This window comes from Siniperca chuatsi, linkage group LG14, assembly GCF_020085105.1.
Source record: "Siniperca chuatsi isolate FFG_IHB_CAS linkage group LG14, ASM2008510v1, whole genome shotgun sequence".
NCBI classification, from domain to species: Eukaryota; Metazoa; Chordata; class Actinopteri; order Centrarchiformes; family Sinipercidae; genus Siniperca; species Siniperca chuatsi.
Genome location: NC_058055.1, coordinates 13,896,594 through 13,913,329, shown reverse-complemented (window position 1 = coordinate 13,913,329; position 16,736 = coordinate 13,896,594). Strand labels below are relative to the sequence as shown.

Sequence of the window (16,736 nt, the reverse complement as noted above, 5' to 3'; positions counted from 1 at the left end):
GGCTATCAACAGATACTCAGGCAGATTCCTCCTGAGGGCAGGGCTTATAACTCAGAGTAGCTTAAATTTCCAGTTCCCGTCCAATTTTTTCACAATTGAGAATGACTTCCGGATGGGAGCCGAAACGTCTTGATTCTGAAAACAGTGTCCAGATGACTACAACTGAAACCTTTTCTACGTTAATTTGATAAACTGTATGAACTGATTTCCACCCTCCTGGGAGGAAGGCCCCTTGCAATGAACACAGAGAGGCATCTCTATCTATGGCTCGCAGGGAAGTGACCTCTAAACCTTGGCTGAGGAACTCGATACCTCACAGACTTTCTCGACACCCCCAATTCTCAGCCTGCTTTACAGCCAGCTAGCTCCCAGCATGTTAGCCTCCAGCCTACATCCCAGCCTGCTAGCCTTCAGCATGCGCCCCCCAGCTGGCTATTAGAAAGAATGCAGGTTTAAGGCACTTCCGCATTGGCTTCACTTTCCAGCCCCGGGGGTTGCCGCTTGGTCTCTATTAAGGCCTTGCATCCTTTGAATTTCCCCTGGATCCTTTGTTCCCTTGTACCTTGGATTTTGCCTGCCCACCGCTGGACTTGTGTTTCTGTTTTGAAACTGCTTACCTGCTGTGAGCTACTGTTACCTGCCATCTCCAGTGTAAGCCTTTTGTTAATAAAATTATCAAACTGCACCTGCTCGGCCACCGTTGTCTGCATTTAGGTCCTACTCCTGCTTTGCTGCTCGACACACCACAACAGGCCGTGTCCTAACAGAAGCCTCATACACTGATACATCAATACAGTCAATTTAATAAAAAAAGGAATTTATTTTTACAAATAAATGTAGTGGTCTACCATGTCATTTGCTATTTCCGAGTTTATCAATGGGAAGTTTATTTTGACAGACCAAACATTTTGTCTATGATCTGACGTTTTAAGCAGAGGACTTTGACATTGACGTATAAAAAGCACCAATTGGTGCATAAAAATTCACCAGAATGCAGGAAATGAAGTGTCTGACACTCAAAATCTCAAGGTGGAAGAACCACAGACCCCGTGCTTCATTTGTGTTCCCTGGCCATGGGGCTGCTGGCAAGATGCCTTATTTTTCCACACTGAAGGTGGCAACCATAGACCATATATATGTATATATATTTATATATATATCCACTTCCTCCCACTGTACAAAAATGAAGCCAATGCTGGAGGCATTCGTTGTCTTCTGCGAATTCTAATTTAATACTTCTTATGTTAAATGGTACTAACCTACAGGTTAGCTTCCTAACATAATATTAACGTAACATTTCACTGCAATAAATCTTGCCTGACTCACCCACACACATATTGCTGACTTTCACCTTACACCATCCATCCACCATCAAGAACAATTTACTTCTTAAATTACGTGTAATCTTAAAATGGTATTGTGGGCAGGGCTGTACGTCCAACCCAGCCTTCCCATGGGCTGCAGCCATCATTTGGCTACACAACTCAAGAGTTTTCTGTTAATAAAGTTAATAAAGTGGTACTTCATGACAGAGACACAGCAATGCTCAAACATTAACGTATAGTTAAACCATCTCAAAAACTTCAAACCTGTATTTATTTTTATCAGCTCATGAACTTACAGTCACATATTTCACTGACATCAGAGCTCACATGAAGCTCACCTGTCTGCGTGTCTCTGTGCTACTCAGGCTGTTGCTGACAGAATATTCTTGCTAAAATGATGCATGACATTCACAAACAACACATCAACTTGTCCAACTGATGAGTTACCCTTGCGTCACAAAGAAGATTCTATAAATATTAATCCTACATGTTATTAATGACAAAGATGATAAATGTTTCGACTGATTACAGAACAGCTATGTTGTTATATAATATCAGTTGACTAATGTCAGCTATATCTGGCAAAGACAGTTTGAATTCTGCAATTAGTAACAGTATTTGTCCTGAACTGTTCGGTACAGGACGTTCGGTTGGGTCTGCGACTGCCTCGGTTCAGTACGCCCTTAGACCCAACAATTACTGTCAAAATAGTCTATGCTGTACCGAAAACATACCGAACTGTGAGGTACATACTGAACCATGAATTTTGTGTACCATAACACCCTATCTGCGCTGTTTGAACTGACGTTCTGTCATCACCATTCAGACTAGTTGACTACGTACGTCGTACAGTGGCATGCCATATCAGGTCAGGTATCCCCCATATATCACTATTTTACTCTTTATAATAGCCCACTTTCTGCAGAAAACACAAACCTGGCAGCTCTGCATAGGTGTCACCCTATAACTGTGTGGAGTTAAAATAACAAGATCGTTTGAGATTGGTAAAGGTAAGGACAATTCAGGAGCACCTTCACATTGGTAGAGACAAGTCCACGTCCATGCCCAAATCTACACCTTCGCTCGTAATTATGACATTGTTTTCTCGTAATTATGAGGTATTTACTATCAGCTGTGGTCAATGTAAGTAAATTTGACAGCACTGCAGCACAGCAATTTGTTGTTATACGAAAGGAAATTAAGTTTAAGAGTTCTTGAATATTAGCACTAATCCACCTTGTTCAGCATGTAGTGAAAAAAGTCCAGAAGGAGAGAGAAGTCATCCCTTTGCGTAACATCACACTGCAGCAGGTAGACTATCCATTTGATATAGAAGTTGATTTATTTAATTCAACTGACAAAAGTCAGCTCACTCCTTGCCAAGTTCAGTGTTTTTGAAGCAATATAAACAGGTTAGCTCTAAGAGAGAGAGCTTGAGACAGAGAGAGAGGTGTCTACAAGTACTTGAACTTTACTTTAAATAAAGTTTATTCCACTTTATACTTTTGCTCTACTAAATTTCAGAGGAATTATTTTACTTTTTACTCCACTACATTTATCTGACAGCTACAGTTGCTGTTGTTGGCTGGTAAAAACCAATTTGTTTTTTGTTTTTTTTGTAGGTATTACGATGTCAGTATATTAAAATATTGACATTGGAGGGAGACAGTCGTGTCGGGAGTGGACCTACAGCTTGGGACCCACGTGAGAGTCTCTCACTTAAAAACGATCAAATCAGACTATGGATTCCAGCTGTAGTCGACAACCTACGCCAAGATCGAGGTACTTGGTTGTTGTTTTCTTTTTTTGTTTTTTAACAGTTTTGGAACACAGTGGATGTGATTGAGGATTTTAACTGCGACAAACTTATCTGTCACAATATACAGCAAAAATGATTCATTCATCAATTGAACAATTAACCAATTGAATTAACAAAGCAAGTGGATGCACCAGCGATTTATGCTAATATGCATGCAATCAGTTACTTTTGATTTAGTATTTGTACTTTATTTAAATAATTTTTTATTCAAAACTAAATGGTACAATGGCAAACCTATGGACAAACTGCAACTTTCTTGACTTGCAAAATTATCTTTTAAATTGACAAACATATGTGTAATTCATGGCACAATTCAAACAGGATCAAAAAATTATTTGTCTCTTGCCATTGACTACCGTACATATTTTTACTAAAATATGGGACACCGAAAGGGGAGGGATTTCGCCTCACTATTGGCTTCAATGCCTGGCACACTTCTTGGGGGCTTAGGTAGTTTCAAGTTTGTATCTCTGCAGACCGGAGACTTTGAGAGGTCATGGTAACTGTCAATCATTTCTTAATTTGGCCAGTCAGTGGCTTTCAATCCACTGTCAGTCAAAAACAAATTTCACCAATATGCCAAAACTGATTGAGAATTAGGCTATCACAGGCCCATGTTGGCAGCATTAAATGTAATGTCCAATATAGCATAATTTGTCTCTAATTTGACTTATTATCTCTTATTAGTGTACCATATAATAAAGTGCGACCGTACTTTTCATAAAGTCGCTTGTCAGTGTCACTTGACGTCCTGATTGAGGGGAGTGTCTGAAACAGTTTGTGTCCGGAGTGGGAGGGGTCAGCCACAATCTTTCCTGCATGCCTCAGGGTCTTGGAAGCATACAGGTCCTGGAGGGAAAGTAGATTGCAGCCAGTCACCCAGTGTTGCCAACTTTTTGCCAATGAAAGTTGCTAGTACTAGCTCCAAAAGTTGCTAAAAGTCACCAGATGGTGTCATTCACTATTTGCGTGTTGATGATGTCATTACGCATTCATTTGCATACAGCTTAGTGCAGTGAGGGAGAGTTCACCTTAATTTAAAACATAAATAAAAACGTAGATAGAGAAATCTTTAGCCAAATAATCACAAACTCACTACAGGGACGTCTTGTATTTAAAGTAAAAAATAAATTAATTAAAAATTCTACAAAAGGGAGGGAGGAGTGAGAAGATCAAACGAACAATTTAAATCTCTAAAGATCAAACAAACTATTTACATATTTATAACATGTAATAACATTTTAATCCAGACAGAAAGCGTGAGAGAGAAGCACAAACAATTTACATATTTACAAGCTATAACATCCTAATCCAGAGATCCAGAAAGAAAGCGCGAAGCTGCCACACACGCTAGTCGCTTTTTAGAAATAAAGTCGCTAAGTGGGTCTGAAAAGTCGCTAAATCTAGTGACAAAACCACAAGGTTGGCACCACCGCAATCACCTTGGCAGTGGCAGCAGCGTAACACATGGTGATCGAGGAGGTGAGGATGGATTCAATAAAGGCGGTGTAGAAGTGCACCATCATTGTCTTTGGTAGATTAAATTTTTTCAGCTGCTGATATAGATATAGAGATATATACACACAATGCACATGGCAGGCCTGGGATAATTTTTAGGGCAAAGCTACTTTGGCCTTTGATAAATACAAATTTACTTGAAATAATACTGAGTTTATTTAAACTGTACACTAAATGCTTGACTTTTTCACAAAATGCTGTTTAATTTTTTTATAAACAATTTATTATATTAATTATTATTGTTATATTTTAATGATAAAATAAAGTCTATAAATGGGATAAGGGTGATCAAAATTAATCTGAAAATATTTCATCCATTTCACCCTATTAGTATTTGAGTCTGAGATCATAGGAACTCAACTAAATTGACTCAACTCACTACCAGCCTCCATTGGTTAGCTGCACTATTTTAGTGGGATAAGACCGTGGGAATGAGGCAAACCGTTACAAGATTTCTCATTAAAATATGTGCTGGTTGGTGGATCAGGTCCACATTAAACTGACTGGTAATTCCCCATCTATTGTGTGTGTGTGACAGTATTTGAGGAGCTTTTTTGGCAGTTACCAAAGTATCCCGGTTTGCTGCTTCCCATTTGGTGCTGGAGAGATACATGTGCAGACGTTTTTTTGACAGCAGTTTCTTTTGTTTATTTCTATGATTTCAACACAGATTTGTTATTCACAATGTGTCATAGTTTTGGGGTTTTGTCCTGTTTCCTGTTTTATTTTGTAGTGCTCTCCTGTGTCTTGTGGTTTTACTTCCTGTCTTTGTTAGCTTTCCCTCCAGTTTAGATTGTTGGCCCCACCTTGATTAATTGCACCTGTGTCTCGTTGTCTCCCCTACCTAAGTGTATTTAGTCCAGGTTTTATCCCTTGTTTAGTGTCAGTTCGTTGTCCTTGTCATTTGCATTTTCAGTTGTACTTTGTCTTTTGTCAAGCGTCCCGGCCTTGGTTACCTGTCTATTTTGTTGGATTCATCTTCTGTTTCTCTTGAACCTTGTCTGGATTTTGGATATTGGACTTTGCCTGCTCCCTGTTGGATGTGTTTGCCTTTGTTGGACTGCTTCCCTGATTTCGACCACTGCCTGCCTGAAATTTGTGTAAGCCTTTTGTATTTCATTAAATCATTGAATTGCATCTGCTCTGCCTCAGTGTCTGCGTTTGGGTCCCAATCCCATATTTTCCCTGCTACCCTGTTTGACATATTACAACACAATGTAATGTTAGCACATCAACATGTATCAGGGAAAAAACACTGTATATGCGTTCCTTTCATGGTATCGTGGTAAAAAAGTTGCAACCCGTCTGTTTTATTGTTCTGTGCTGTTTTCCATCGCATAAAGTAAAAAAAACAAACAAACAAACACATATGCAGCATGTAAGTTTTTGGCAAATTTCATGATATAGCGTGAACAACGACACATGTGATATAACTAATGTTAGCTAGGTTGTGGGTTAGCTTAGCTAGGTTGTGGGTAAGCAAACTGTCGCTACAGTTGCTGCTGCAAAGCTAAAATACAGAGAGGACAAGACGGTTTCCCAGAGCCAGCACATCAGGTCCAGATAGCGATACTCACAACTCTCCTGCTACTAGCTAACTTCACAACAATAGCATATCTTGGCAAACTTGAAAGTAAGCTGAATGTCCAAAGTCATTTAACATTACCTGACTCGCAAATCATGGTTGGAATGGCTGGAATAGTGTTGTATGGCTCGATCCGAGCCACTTTGTTAGTTTCCCATTTACAGAGCCAGGGCTGTGTATAAACAGTTGTTTTTCAGCGCACACACAGAACGGACAGCTAGCGTACTGTGAGGAGATAGTCACTGAATTTGACAAAAAGACGTGTATTGGATTAGAATCGAATATCCCACTTTTAAATAGGGCAGAATTTATTTAGCAGACTTTCACGTTTTTCGCGAGTTTCGCAGCCACCGTAGTTTCGCCTACACGCTTGGAAGGGGAAGGTGAAGCAAGCAGTATTCAAATGGTTGCAATCTGCAATTTCACCGCTAGATGCCACCAAATCCTACACACTACTTCTTTAATGAAGACTTTAAAGTTAAACTAGACGAAACCGTTTTAGAACGCTGCAGAGAAAAGTGTAAAGATGGTAAGAGGTGTAAACTCCCCAGTCTCAGCTGGAATCAGGCCGACTGATGGTGTTGTTGTGACTCAGCTTGTCAGGTATCTGGTTTTAGAATATTGTGTTAGAAAATTGTTTAGTTATATTTATTATGATTTTATAGTACGCGCCTCCGTTGAGAAACGCTACACTAGGTGGTGTTTTATTTTTATGGACTCTTTTGTAAAGACTATTCCTCAATACCTAAGAGGCAATAAAGTATATATAGTTCTACTTTTGCCTTGTTGACAATATGCATTATCACAACTTAAATTATGAGTTATTATAAGAGGTATTCTGTCATAATTATGAAATAGGGAGCTCATGATTATGAGAAGTTCTCTAATTTATTTTCTTGTGAATGCAATGTGCTTCTGTTCTACTGTATAGTAGTAGAGTTTTTGCAGTTGGTAGACAAAAATCAATATACCTTAAGTGTAGATTTTTAATGGTCATGTTTAATTTTTACCAATACAATTATGATTTTGTCAGAGTCACGATTCTGCTCTTCCATATCAGGGTTTAGTTAGGCAGCCACAGGTCTACCTGTATCCCCCAACTAAGCCTGTCACAATTACGTTATCGACGTACGATATATACAATATGTAATTATCACCTGTCATAATGTCAATTTATTGTATATTGACATGACCTCAACCATTTTTGCTGACCTCGATATTGCCCATTGTGATGTGTTTTTTTTTTTTTTTTTTTATAAATAAAAATGTCACCAACATTGTGGCCAACATGATGCCAGAATAAACAGCATGGTTTTCCCTGCCATTACTATATTGCCTGTTAAGGAATGAATGACTCTATAGCCTACCCCTGTGCCAAATGTGTATTTAGTTGTGTAATATGTATTTGTACAAAGTGCAATTTTTGTTAACAGAGTCCAAGAGTCAATTTTATATATTGTTTTAGTTGTTTGATTTTTATTTGTTTTTATTTAGGATGTTTTAATTTTTTTTTTTCCAATGTCTGAATATTCTTAAGAATTTTAAGTTAATTTAAAGGGTGTACTTGCATTATTATGCTTATCATTATATCAGTGGCAGAAAATAGTCTTAAAATGACAATAATTTCATATGTTGCAATTATTTGTGGGGCAATATATCGTCCAACAAAAGTAGTTATTGTGACTAGCCTACCCCCAACTATCATTTTCCACAAAAGGGGTCCCAAAAGAAAATGTTTGAGAATCACTGCATTAATGTTAACATTTAGAAACACGTAGTTGAATATATCAAACTAATTTGTATTGTTTTGTGTTTTTTATAGTTTGCTGATTTCATTGTATAAATGAAATTGTGATAATTACATCAATAGACCTTGATGATTTGTCAGAATTATATCACATTTTTCTATTAATGTCCATAATAAGAATAATTTTATATCTGAACATGACTTAATGTTTCAGGTTCAACTTGAAAAGTGAGTCATGATCATTGTTAATTTTGGCACCTGCAGTTAGTAAAAATATTTTAAATTGTTCACTACAACAGTGTCTGGGTTTAGCTTGATACTGTATGAGCAGCTAAAACAAAGGTAACATAGTAATATTCCTTTAGCAAACATCAAAAATCCACCGGCTAAAAGAAATACATAAATGAATTGCCTTTTCGTGTCTCATATACATTTGTTTCAGTACATTTCATTGACATAATAAGGTATTATGTTGAATACAAACTTAAAGAAGATAAAAATTTGGAGCTAAATTATTTTAATATATTGGTTAACAGTTAATCAATTCAGGCCTGAATACAACTCAAGAAGTCTTGAACTCAAAATTCTACTAAAGTATTTACTACTGATTTATTTTTTTATTCATTTCACCATAGTTCTCATTTTCAAAGGTTACTTTGTTGATGACATGAACACTGGTCATGATCCAGCTAATTGTGAAGAAGCTGCAAACTTGCAGGTTTGAGCTTAAGGAGGTGTTGCTCTGATAGGAGTTCCAGGAAAAAAATGTAATGCCAGCTACATGTGAAGAACTGACAAAAAAAGAACTTTACTGAAAAGAAATAATTCATATCAATTCCAAAATTCAAAATAAATTTTTACCCAATGAAAATGCCCATTTTTAAAAAAATTATCTGGCTTTATCTTAACTTTTTTTTTTTAACAATAGGGCGTGTTACATGACACACTTTTAGGACAAGTTAAAGACTGGGGGACTTGAATATTGTATTGAAACATAGTTACATACAATCAAAAAACAGCCATGGGTTAATTTTACCTGTTGGTGGTTCTAGTGTTAACAAAATTGTTGCTGTTAGAAAATGATCTTGTCATTATCTGTGAGACATGTCTCTTCTGATGAAAGGACAGTGAGGAATTTAGGATGACCTCTGACTGTATATCCTCGGCCTTGTTTAACACATTGTTCTCTATGAATCCTTTGCACTGCCCTGTGCACTTGCATATTTACACTTGAGTGTACAAAATATGATTGTATTCTTTTCCTTACAACTATGATGTGCTTTTTATCTTGGAATTTTTATCCTTTACATTTATTTTTTTAATTCTCATTTTTACTCTTCTTCTTATTATTATTATTATTACTACATTACAGTAACTAGACTTTAAGGCACAGTCTCAAGAGTATGCCACTGTGCATTTCGCCACACATATTGTATGAGCATGTGACAAATAAACCCTTGAAACTTGAATTTTTAAGCTGTGTTACTCATCTGATAAATTTATTAAACAGCCTTAATTTGCTATTTACATTACAATGATTATTTGATGGTACATTCTTGTCATTTTAATGTGCTAAAAGTTTTGATGTATCCCAGTAAGGCAAAGTTTCAGAATTCATTGCAACACCAAATGACTTCGGGCCACTACATGCTGAACTCTTCCCTATGGTACACTGTACTGAAAGTCAGTCCTCCTTTGTCATTTTAGCAACTCTGATTAACACGTTTTTTATCATTATTTGTGGCTGTTGCTTAGAGCTTCTTAATCTTTTTCCAGCACTTACTTTGGTAAAGACAAGTGACTGGCAAATAGTCTTTCTGTATCACATGACCTGTAGTTCCAAATGTGGCCACTACATCACTGCACAACCAACACTGAATGTGGGAGCTAGCTAGTGTCCTGCTGAGCCTAACTGCTACTTACAGATACCATATGATGAACACCTGTAGAATCTAATGCAATCCAATACAGCAGCCCCTCCTTAAAACATTAAGATGTAATAGTACAAATAAATTATTATTGTGTCAAGTTTTTATGGAGGGAGATTATTATATATTTGATTGATTTATTGATTAGCCCTATATGTAGAATAGCTCAGGCCCCTTTCATTAAGCTTCCAACCCAGCCCAAGCTCTCTAAGAAGGTGAGGAGAAACCTCGGGAGAGGCAATTCAAAGAGAGATCCCCTCTGTACGGACAGCTGGGTGTTTGAAGCAGTAGCTGTGTCAAAGATGAAGACTGACACAATGACAGTGGCTGAGTCCATGTTGAAGGCAGCAACTCATCTAGATTAGCTGCCGGCTTCAACATAGACATTGTGGCCACTGGCCTCAGTCTCACTTCTTACTGCTTCAAAGAGGATGCAATGGGAGCCACACATGGGAAATACAAGAGCATTGATCTGATCCTGGACGAAGGGGAGCTGAAGGTCCATCTGTGGTCCTGAGTGTTCCAGTCTGTATCATATCAGCCAGGGGAGTTGCTTAAGTGTCTCCAGGGTGGGTCGGGCCTCTGGGCCCTTAATCAGACAGCTCAAGAGAAAACCCTGGCAGTCTGGACAGACAAACAGGAATCACGTTTTAATCAGACTGTATAAAAGAAGTGGACATAGCCACCGTGATGTCACCCATTGGTTTGTGGAATACCTTTTTGAAGCCTTGTGTTTGGCATTTTGGCTGTCGCCATCTTGGTTTGTTGGAGCCAGAAGTGGCCATATTTGGATGAGAGGGTGGAGCTAGCTAGCTTGGTTAGCAAGGTGCATCCGTAATTCACGTTAACTGTGATATTAATTGGGATGCTAATTTTGGAAAAACAGGCTTTAAACAAAATGTACTTACTGGAAAAAATGAACAGGCAACTCCTTAGAGTGCTTTTACTATAACCGAACACTGAACAAGACATTTTTAGGTGACCAAAATGTTACAATTAACTTTCATAAACTGAAAAGACACTGTAAAAGGGTCAAAATTAGTAAACGAAAACACAGACAGCATCCAAAAACAAGTTCACGGCCAGTTAAATGTACACAGTGTAGTGGATACACATCGCCTCTATTCTTAGTGACAGGTCACCGTGGTAGCGACTTGTCAATCATAAGGTAGCCACGCCCTAAAGCATACCCTGCTTTATCGTCTATTTTACTCTAATTTACAAAATGAACATCATGCTGTATTTAAGAAGACTTGAAACTAGCAATTGAGACCATAAACTCATTAGGAAAGTGTTTACTGAGGTAATAAATCAAGTGAGAAGTAGGGTCATTATCTCATTGACTTCTATACAATCGGACTTCTTTTTTCAACCAGTGGAGTCACCCCCTGCTGACTATTAGAGAGAATGCAGGTATTAGGCACGTCTGCATTGGCCTCACTTTAAAGACCCAGAGGTTGCCGCTTGGTTTTAATACAAACACTGCTGTGTAGGTTTCTGTGTGTGCTTGATTCTATTGTATGTGTGTGTGTTTGACTTACCGAAGGAAAGCCTGTTACTAATGTCAGGGTTTCCATAGACGATCTCAGTGCTGTTGCTGAAGGGGAGATATCCATGCAGTATTGCAAACAGCACTACACCGAGTTGCCATACCGTAGTTGGTTCGGCCCTGTACCACCCATCCAGGAACCACTCAGGGGTGGTGTACATATAGGTTGCTAGAATACACATAGCCACAAAAAGAGACAAAGTTTAATGGTGAGGGACGGTGTTAGAAGACAGAGATACTGGGTTGGCTCAGAGAACAGGACTATAAGTAAGACAGCCTACCTTGTTTTGTAGTGTATATCCCCTCTGACAGAAATGTGCCACAGCCAAAGTCAATAAGCCTGATACGTGGGACATCAGAATCGGTTTCAATGAGAATGTTGTCCAGCTTGATGTCCCCATGGAATACACCCCTGGAGTGGACCTCTATGAGAGCATCAACCAGCTGTTTTGCTATGGTCTGAGGGAGAGAGAAAGAGACATGTAGACTGTGTGACATGGAGGGCGTGGACACACATACAGAAACATGGAAACACACATGCCATCAGCTACTTACTTTAGCCTCGTGCTCCTGCAAGGTGGACCCTCTATAGTTCATATACTCTATCAGGTCCAAGCAGGGGACTGGTCTCTCTAGGATGAGAATCAGCTCATAGTCCAGATCATACCAGTCCAGCAGGGTTATGGCTGCACTGCTCCCTGCTGCTGCTGGTTTGACTTTCAGCAGCAGTGCCACCTCCAGAGGGATCATGCTAATTTTCCCATCCAGAAACTTTATACACAGAGTGAAAGAGGAAAAAAAGAAAACACTTGAAACCTTCATGTATACATATATACAAAAGTAAACAGTATTCCAGCTGTTGAGATTGTATTAGGTACAAGAGGAACATGCATATATGCTCCATTTGTACTCCATATAAAAAGAGAAATGTCAAGAAATGTTACTCAAATGATTTAAATAATATAGATTATTGTTTGCATTAGGACAAAGAACAAATCGCTTACCACTGATGTGCGTGTAATGTCAAACTGGGGGATATGTTTTATGGCCACCTACAGGACGGAAACAGACATTTGCTTAGCTTATACTATGTACAGAGTTGATACATGAATCAGATTGTGTGTGTGTGTGTGCTGTATGGCATGTATATAAGTCTTACAGGCAGATTGTCGTCTTTGCGGTGGCCAGCGAAGACTGACCCGAAGCCTCCTTCACCCAGCAGTTCCTCCTCCTCATACTTGGCCTCAAAGGCAGCTGCAGAAACAAAATACAAACAGAAACAGCTTGATCATACAACTTTCATTGATTACACTTATTTAAACTAACCCCTAATAATAACTTGTATTTATTTAAATTTGAGTCCAATTTCCAATATGAATCCAACACCAAAGACTGAGGCTTAAAATAATAGTTTGAGCTTTTGGACATTTGAGCCAGCAGCTGATTAGCTTAGCTTAGCATAAAGACTGGAAGCAGGGGGATACAACTAGCCTGAAACTGTCCAAAGATAACAAAATCCTATTACCAACATCTCTAAAGCTCACTCAAGTCTCATCTAACTTTCTAGCAAGAAAGCACCCAAATATGGGTCAAGCTCCAAAAACACTGGATCCCACACTTCCCATAATGCAATTCACTAGCACCTCCTTAATGCCCATTTCTTTCAAACATCAGGGTTATTTTATCAGACTTTGGAGAACTCCCTCCAGATCCACATTAGACATTATACAACAGTCCTCACTGGTTGAATAGTGAAGAGTGAAGGGCACTGAAGAGTAAACTCAAGTATTTCTATCCCATCTAACCTCTGCTGTCAGGTGGGGCATTGTTTGCTGATGAGGAGGTGCCAGGTTTGTCACTGGAGGAGGCCTCAGTGGTGGCCTGGTGTCTGGGGGTCTTTCTACTCCTCTTCCTGGGTCCCTCTGTCTTCTCAGACTTCCTCTTTTTGCTCTCAGTGGAGAAAGAGGAACTGAAGGTCTGAGTGCAGTCCTCAGCAGAACTGGGGTTCTCTTTTCTCTTCCTTGGCCCCTCTTCACTCTCATCAGAAGTGGACTTCCTGTGGATGCTGGTCTTTATCTTCCCAGTACCCAACACAGCTCCATTGCTGGATCCAGAGATGCTTGGGGTTTCTCCTGAGCCAGTGTGACAATCAGCTGGATTCACAGTTGAGATATGAATGTGAGGAGTTAATAGCAAACTGTGCACATTGGTATTCAGGCTGATCAAACACATTTATCTGTGGACCACTCAGACCTTTTAAAATGTTTGGATGATTTTACTAATCTGAATATTTCATAAAGTTCAGTCTGATTTCAGATAACTTTGCTATATATGTTTTGACTTAACTGAGAATCAAGTTTAAAGTATCAACTTTAGTTGCTGACTCTGGCCTTTGGTGAATGGGTTCAACTTACCATAATACCCTCTTACTGAGATTTGACTGAATCTAGCCTTTTAGTTTAGCATTTACTTAATAGAACACAGATATAATGAATAATTTCTATCTCATCTAACCTGTGCTGTCAATTGGGGAAGTGTACGCTGAGGAAGAACTGGCAGCGTCGTCACTTGATGAAGGCCAACTGAATATCTGACTGCAGCCCTCGGAGGGACTATGACTCGTCCTGCTCCTCTTGCTGGCTCTTTCAAGACTCTCCTCAGAGTTTTTCTTGAAGGTCTTCTTGCTTCCTTCTGATCTGCATTCTTCCACTGCGTAAATCATGGGGTCAGTGGGGCGTCCTGCAACAACAGAAAAAGATAATTTTGTTTGCTGCATGTGCTGAATGTAATCTACTACATTATCTACTGTCTGAATGACTTAAGTACACAAGCAGTAAGTACCAGAATTAGTCATCATTGACCTACCAGCTAAATCATATGAATTAACAAGTAAGAGCAGTTTTTGCAAGAATTTTGTCTACTTACCCAGGTGTCTACTGGAGGCCCGGCACTGAACAGTGCTTAAAGTTGGCCACGATTTGGAATCCATGACTCTCAAACAGTAGTGGTTCATCGTTGAAATGACAAAAACTTACTTCTCTCGGAAGTGTCTTGTCTTTTGTCTTCTCAAGAACTGATGCCCGGAGTGTTGTGAACACACAATGACCTCACAATATTCTACTGTTTGTCAAGTTCTACTCATTAGAATGCAGTATTTCAAATCAAATTTAAAACAATAAATACAATTAATCAAAAATAAAGACTTTCATGGTACCTGAAGCAGAAACAACAATTTCAGATTAGGATTCTTCATTAATATCAAAACATTGTTGGGGGCCAACTCTTATGATCTGTCTACAAACATTATAATAGCCAATAAACCAGTTCAACAGTGCTAGTATCACTTGATAAAAATCAATCACCTGTCATCCTGTCTTTTACTGTATGCAGTAAGTGCAAGCAGGTTGTGCTTTTCTAAACTGGTGTACAAATTTTGACATGTTATTTGACATCCGATGGGACTTGTCTCTGAGGTCATTTAGCCCAAAAGTGACACTAGCACGTTGTCACTAGGGTAAAACATGTAGAGATCATATACTATTTCCAATCCCAGTCATCAGAGCCATCACACGCATAGCACCCATTCATAACATATAGCACTGATCACCGCATCAGTCCTCTCATTCCATTTATTTGCATTATTTCCTGTCTGGTGGCAGCTATTGGACCTTCAAATGGAAGAGGAAATGGGACATACTTTAGTTTCACTGTAAAAAGTTTGAAAATCCACCACAGCTTTAGGCGGCAGATTTAGGCGCTACAGCTGCCACACCGTAGATTTCTTTTGCCTGACTGTAGTCATGCATGCAGGTCACTAGGCTTATTTACTTTGCACAGTGTCATTATTTGAACTCCTACAGACTTCATAGCTTCAGAGAATGTTATATTATTCTCATATTATTGTCTTAAATTGCAAACAAGTTTAAAGGTTACAGATTTGCATTTGTTTAAGAAAAATATTAGTATTTTAATCTATGCAGTTTCAATGTATATTTGTTACTGTAGAGTAAAGCTTTAATTGGGCAGTTAGTAGTAGTCAATATTAAATACAACAATGAATAAAAATGGCAATCCATACAATATATACATATAATGTCTATACAAATAAACACAACTACACAGGTTAGTGCCAACGTCACTGTTGTTATTGTCACTTGTCACCAAAAACCATCAGAGATTAGTGGAAAAATAATAAATAAGAGAAAGTAAAGGGAAAAAAAGGGGCACCGTATCATGTCCACAGCTTGTCATGAGCTAAATCATATTTTGTTTAAAAAGCCAATAGCTGATGGAATAAAAAACCTCATGTATCTGTTTGTGTCACCTCTAGGTGATGGAAGCAAATTAAACTATATAAAGGGTCCAATCAGATGACCTGAGCTTTCTGTGTGCCTCTGACTTGATACCAGTGGCAAAGATCATTTAAATTTACATCAGTGACTTTACAGCACACCAAAAGATCATAGCAAATGCTAAAACTGACTTAATAAAAGAAGTAAAGAACACTTTCAACAGAGACTTGTCAACATTATGACTTCTGAGCTTCCTTCAATCTTTGGTTTTCCTTTTTCTAGATAACATCAGTGTTTGCATCAAGGTACAAGGTAATTTATTTATCATTTTACAACACAAGGTTGTACAACGAAATTAGGTAAATTTATTATCCAGGATAGTCCCCAAGTATTTGTACTGCTGGACTGCTGTCACAGGCTCCCCTTTAATGATAGTAGGAGCAAGAGAAGGTCTCTTTTATGCCAATTTGTTGTCAGACATATCAGAATACTCAACATTTCTCTTTTCATTCTAGTCTCAGTTCTCAGTTCACCCTCCATTTTACCTTTTAGTTTAGTTAGTTTTATTTCCCTCTTAACACACTTCTGGACCTCTTTTTTTGAGAGCTGTTCTTCTGATTCAATAAGGAATTTGTGAGTAATTAGTAGCCTGAAATCGCCAGACCAATTCACAAATGCAAATTAGTCTGAAACCTTACAGTTCATTTTCGATTCCCAAGGGGCGTTATCAACGGGCGCAGACCAAAATGCCTCCGGACACAATTGAACCAGTCAGAGCAACTCTGAGCTGCAAGGCAGTGATTCATAGTTTGGTTGCTTCCCTGATCTGTTCCACCAACGGAGAAACAACAATAGCCACTGGATTTTCACTGTGCTCCATGTTTTTGGCGACCAGTAGGGCCATTTGGTAAATTAATCTTTTACCAAATCCTGTTTGAAGTACAGCAAACACATCTTTCTTATCAACAAAAGC

At 38.6% G+C, this 16,736-nt stretch overlaps 1 protein-coding gene across 4 annotated transcripts; it reads right to left on the bottom strand.

The window, feature by feature from the left end:
• Nucleotides 1–6,478: 6,478 nt before the first annotated feature.
• Nucleotides 6,479–14,532, bottom strand: LOC122888745 (serine/threonine-protein kinase pim-2-like). Of its 4 annotated transcripts, XM_044223541.1 has the most exons (10): nucleotides 14,397–14,532; nucleotides 13,986–14,210; nucleotides 13,277–13,624; nucleotides 12,631–12,725; nucleotides 12,476–12,523; nucleotides 12,027–12,242; nucleotides 11,753–11,930; nucleotides 11,464–11,640; nucleotides 10,639–10,770; nucleotides 6,479–10,546 (listed from the first exon to the last, which is right to left on the bottom strand). In XM_044223541.1, the coding sequence occupies exons 1-10, from the start codon at nucleotides 14,482–14,484 to the stop codon at nucleotides 10,455–10,457; spliced, it is 1,599 nt and encodes a 532-aa protein (XP_044079476.1). In that variant the 5' UTR covers nucleotides 14,485–14,532; the 3' UTR covers nucleotides 6,479–10,454. The 4 variants fall into 4 exon arrangements, with proteins under 4 accessions (XP_044079476.1, XP_044079477.1, XP_044079480.1 ...); XM_044223542.1 differs by lacking the exon at nucleotides 10,639–10,770; XM_044223545.1 differs by lacking the exon at nucleotides 13,277–13,624.
• Between the last annotated feature and the right edge of the window lie 2,204 nt (nucleotides 14,533–16,736).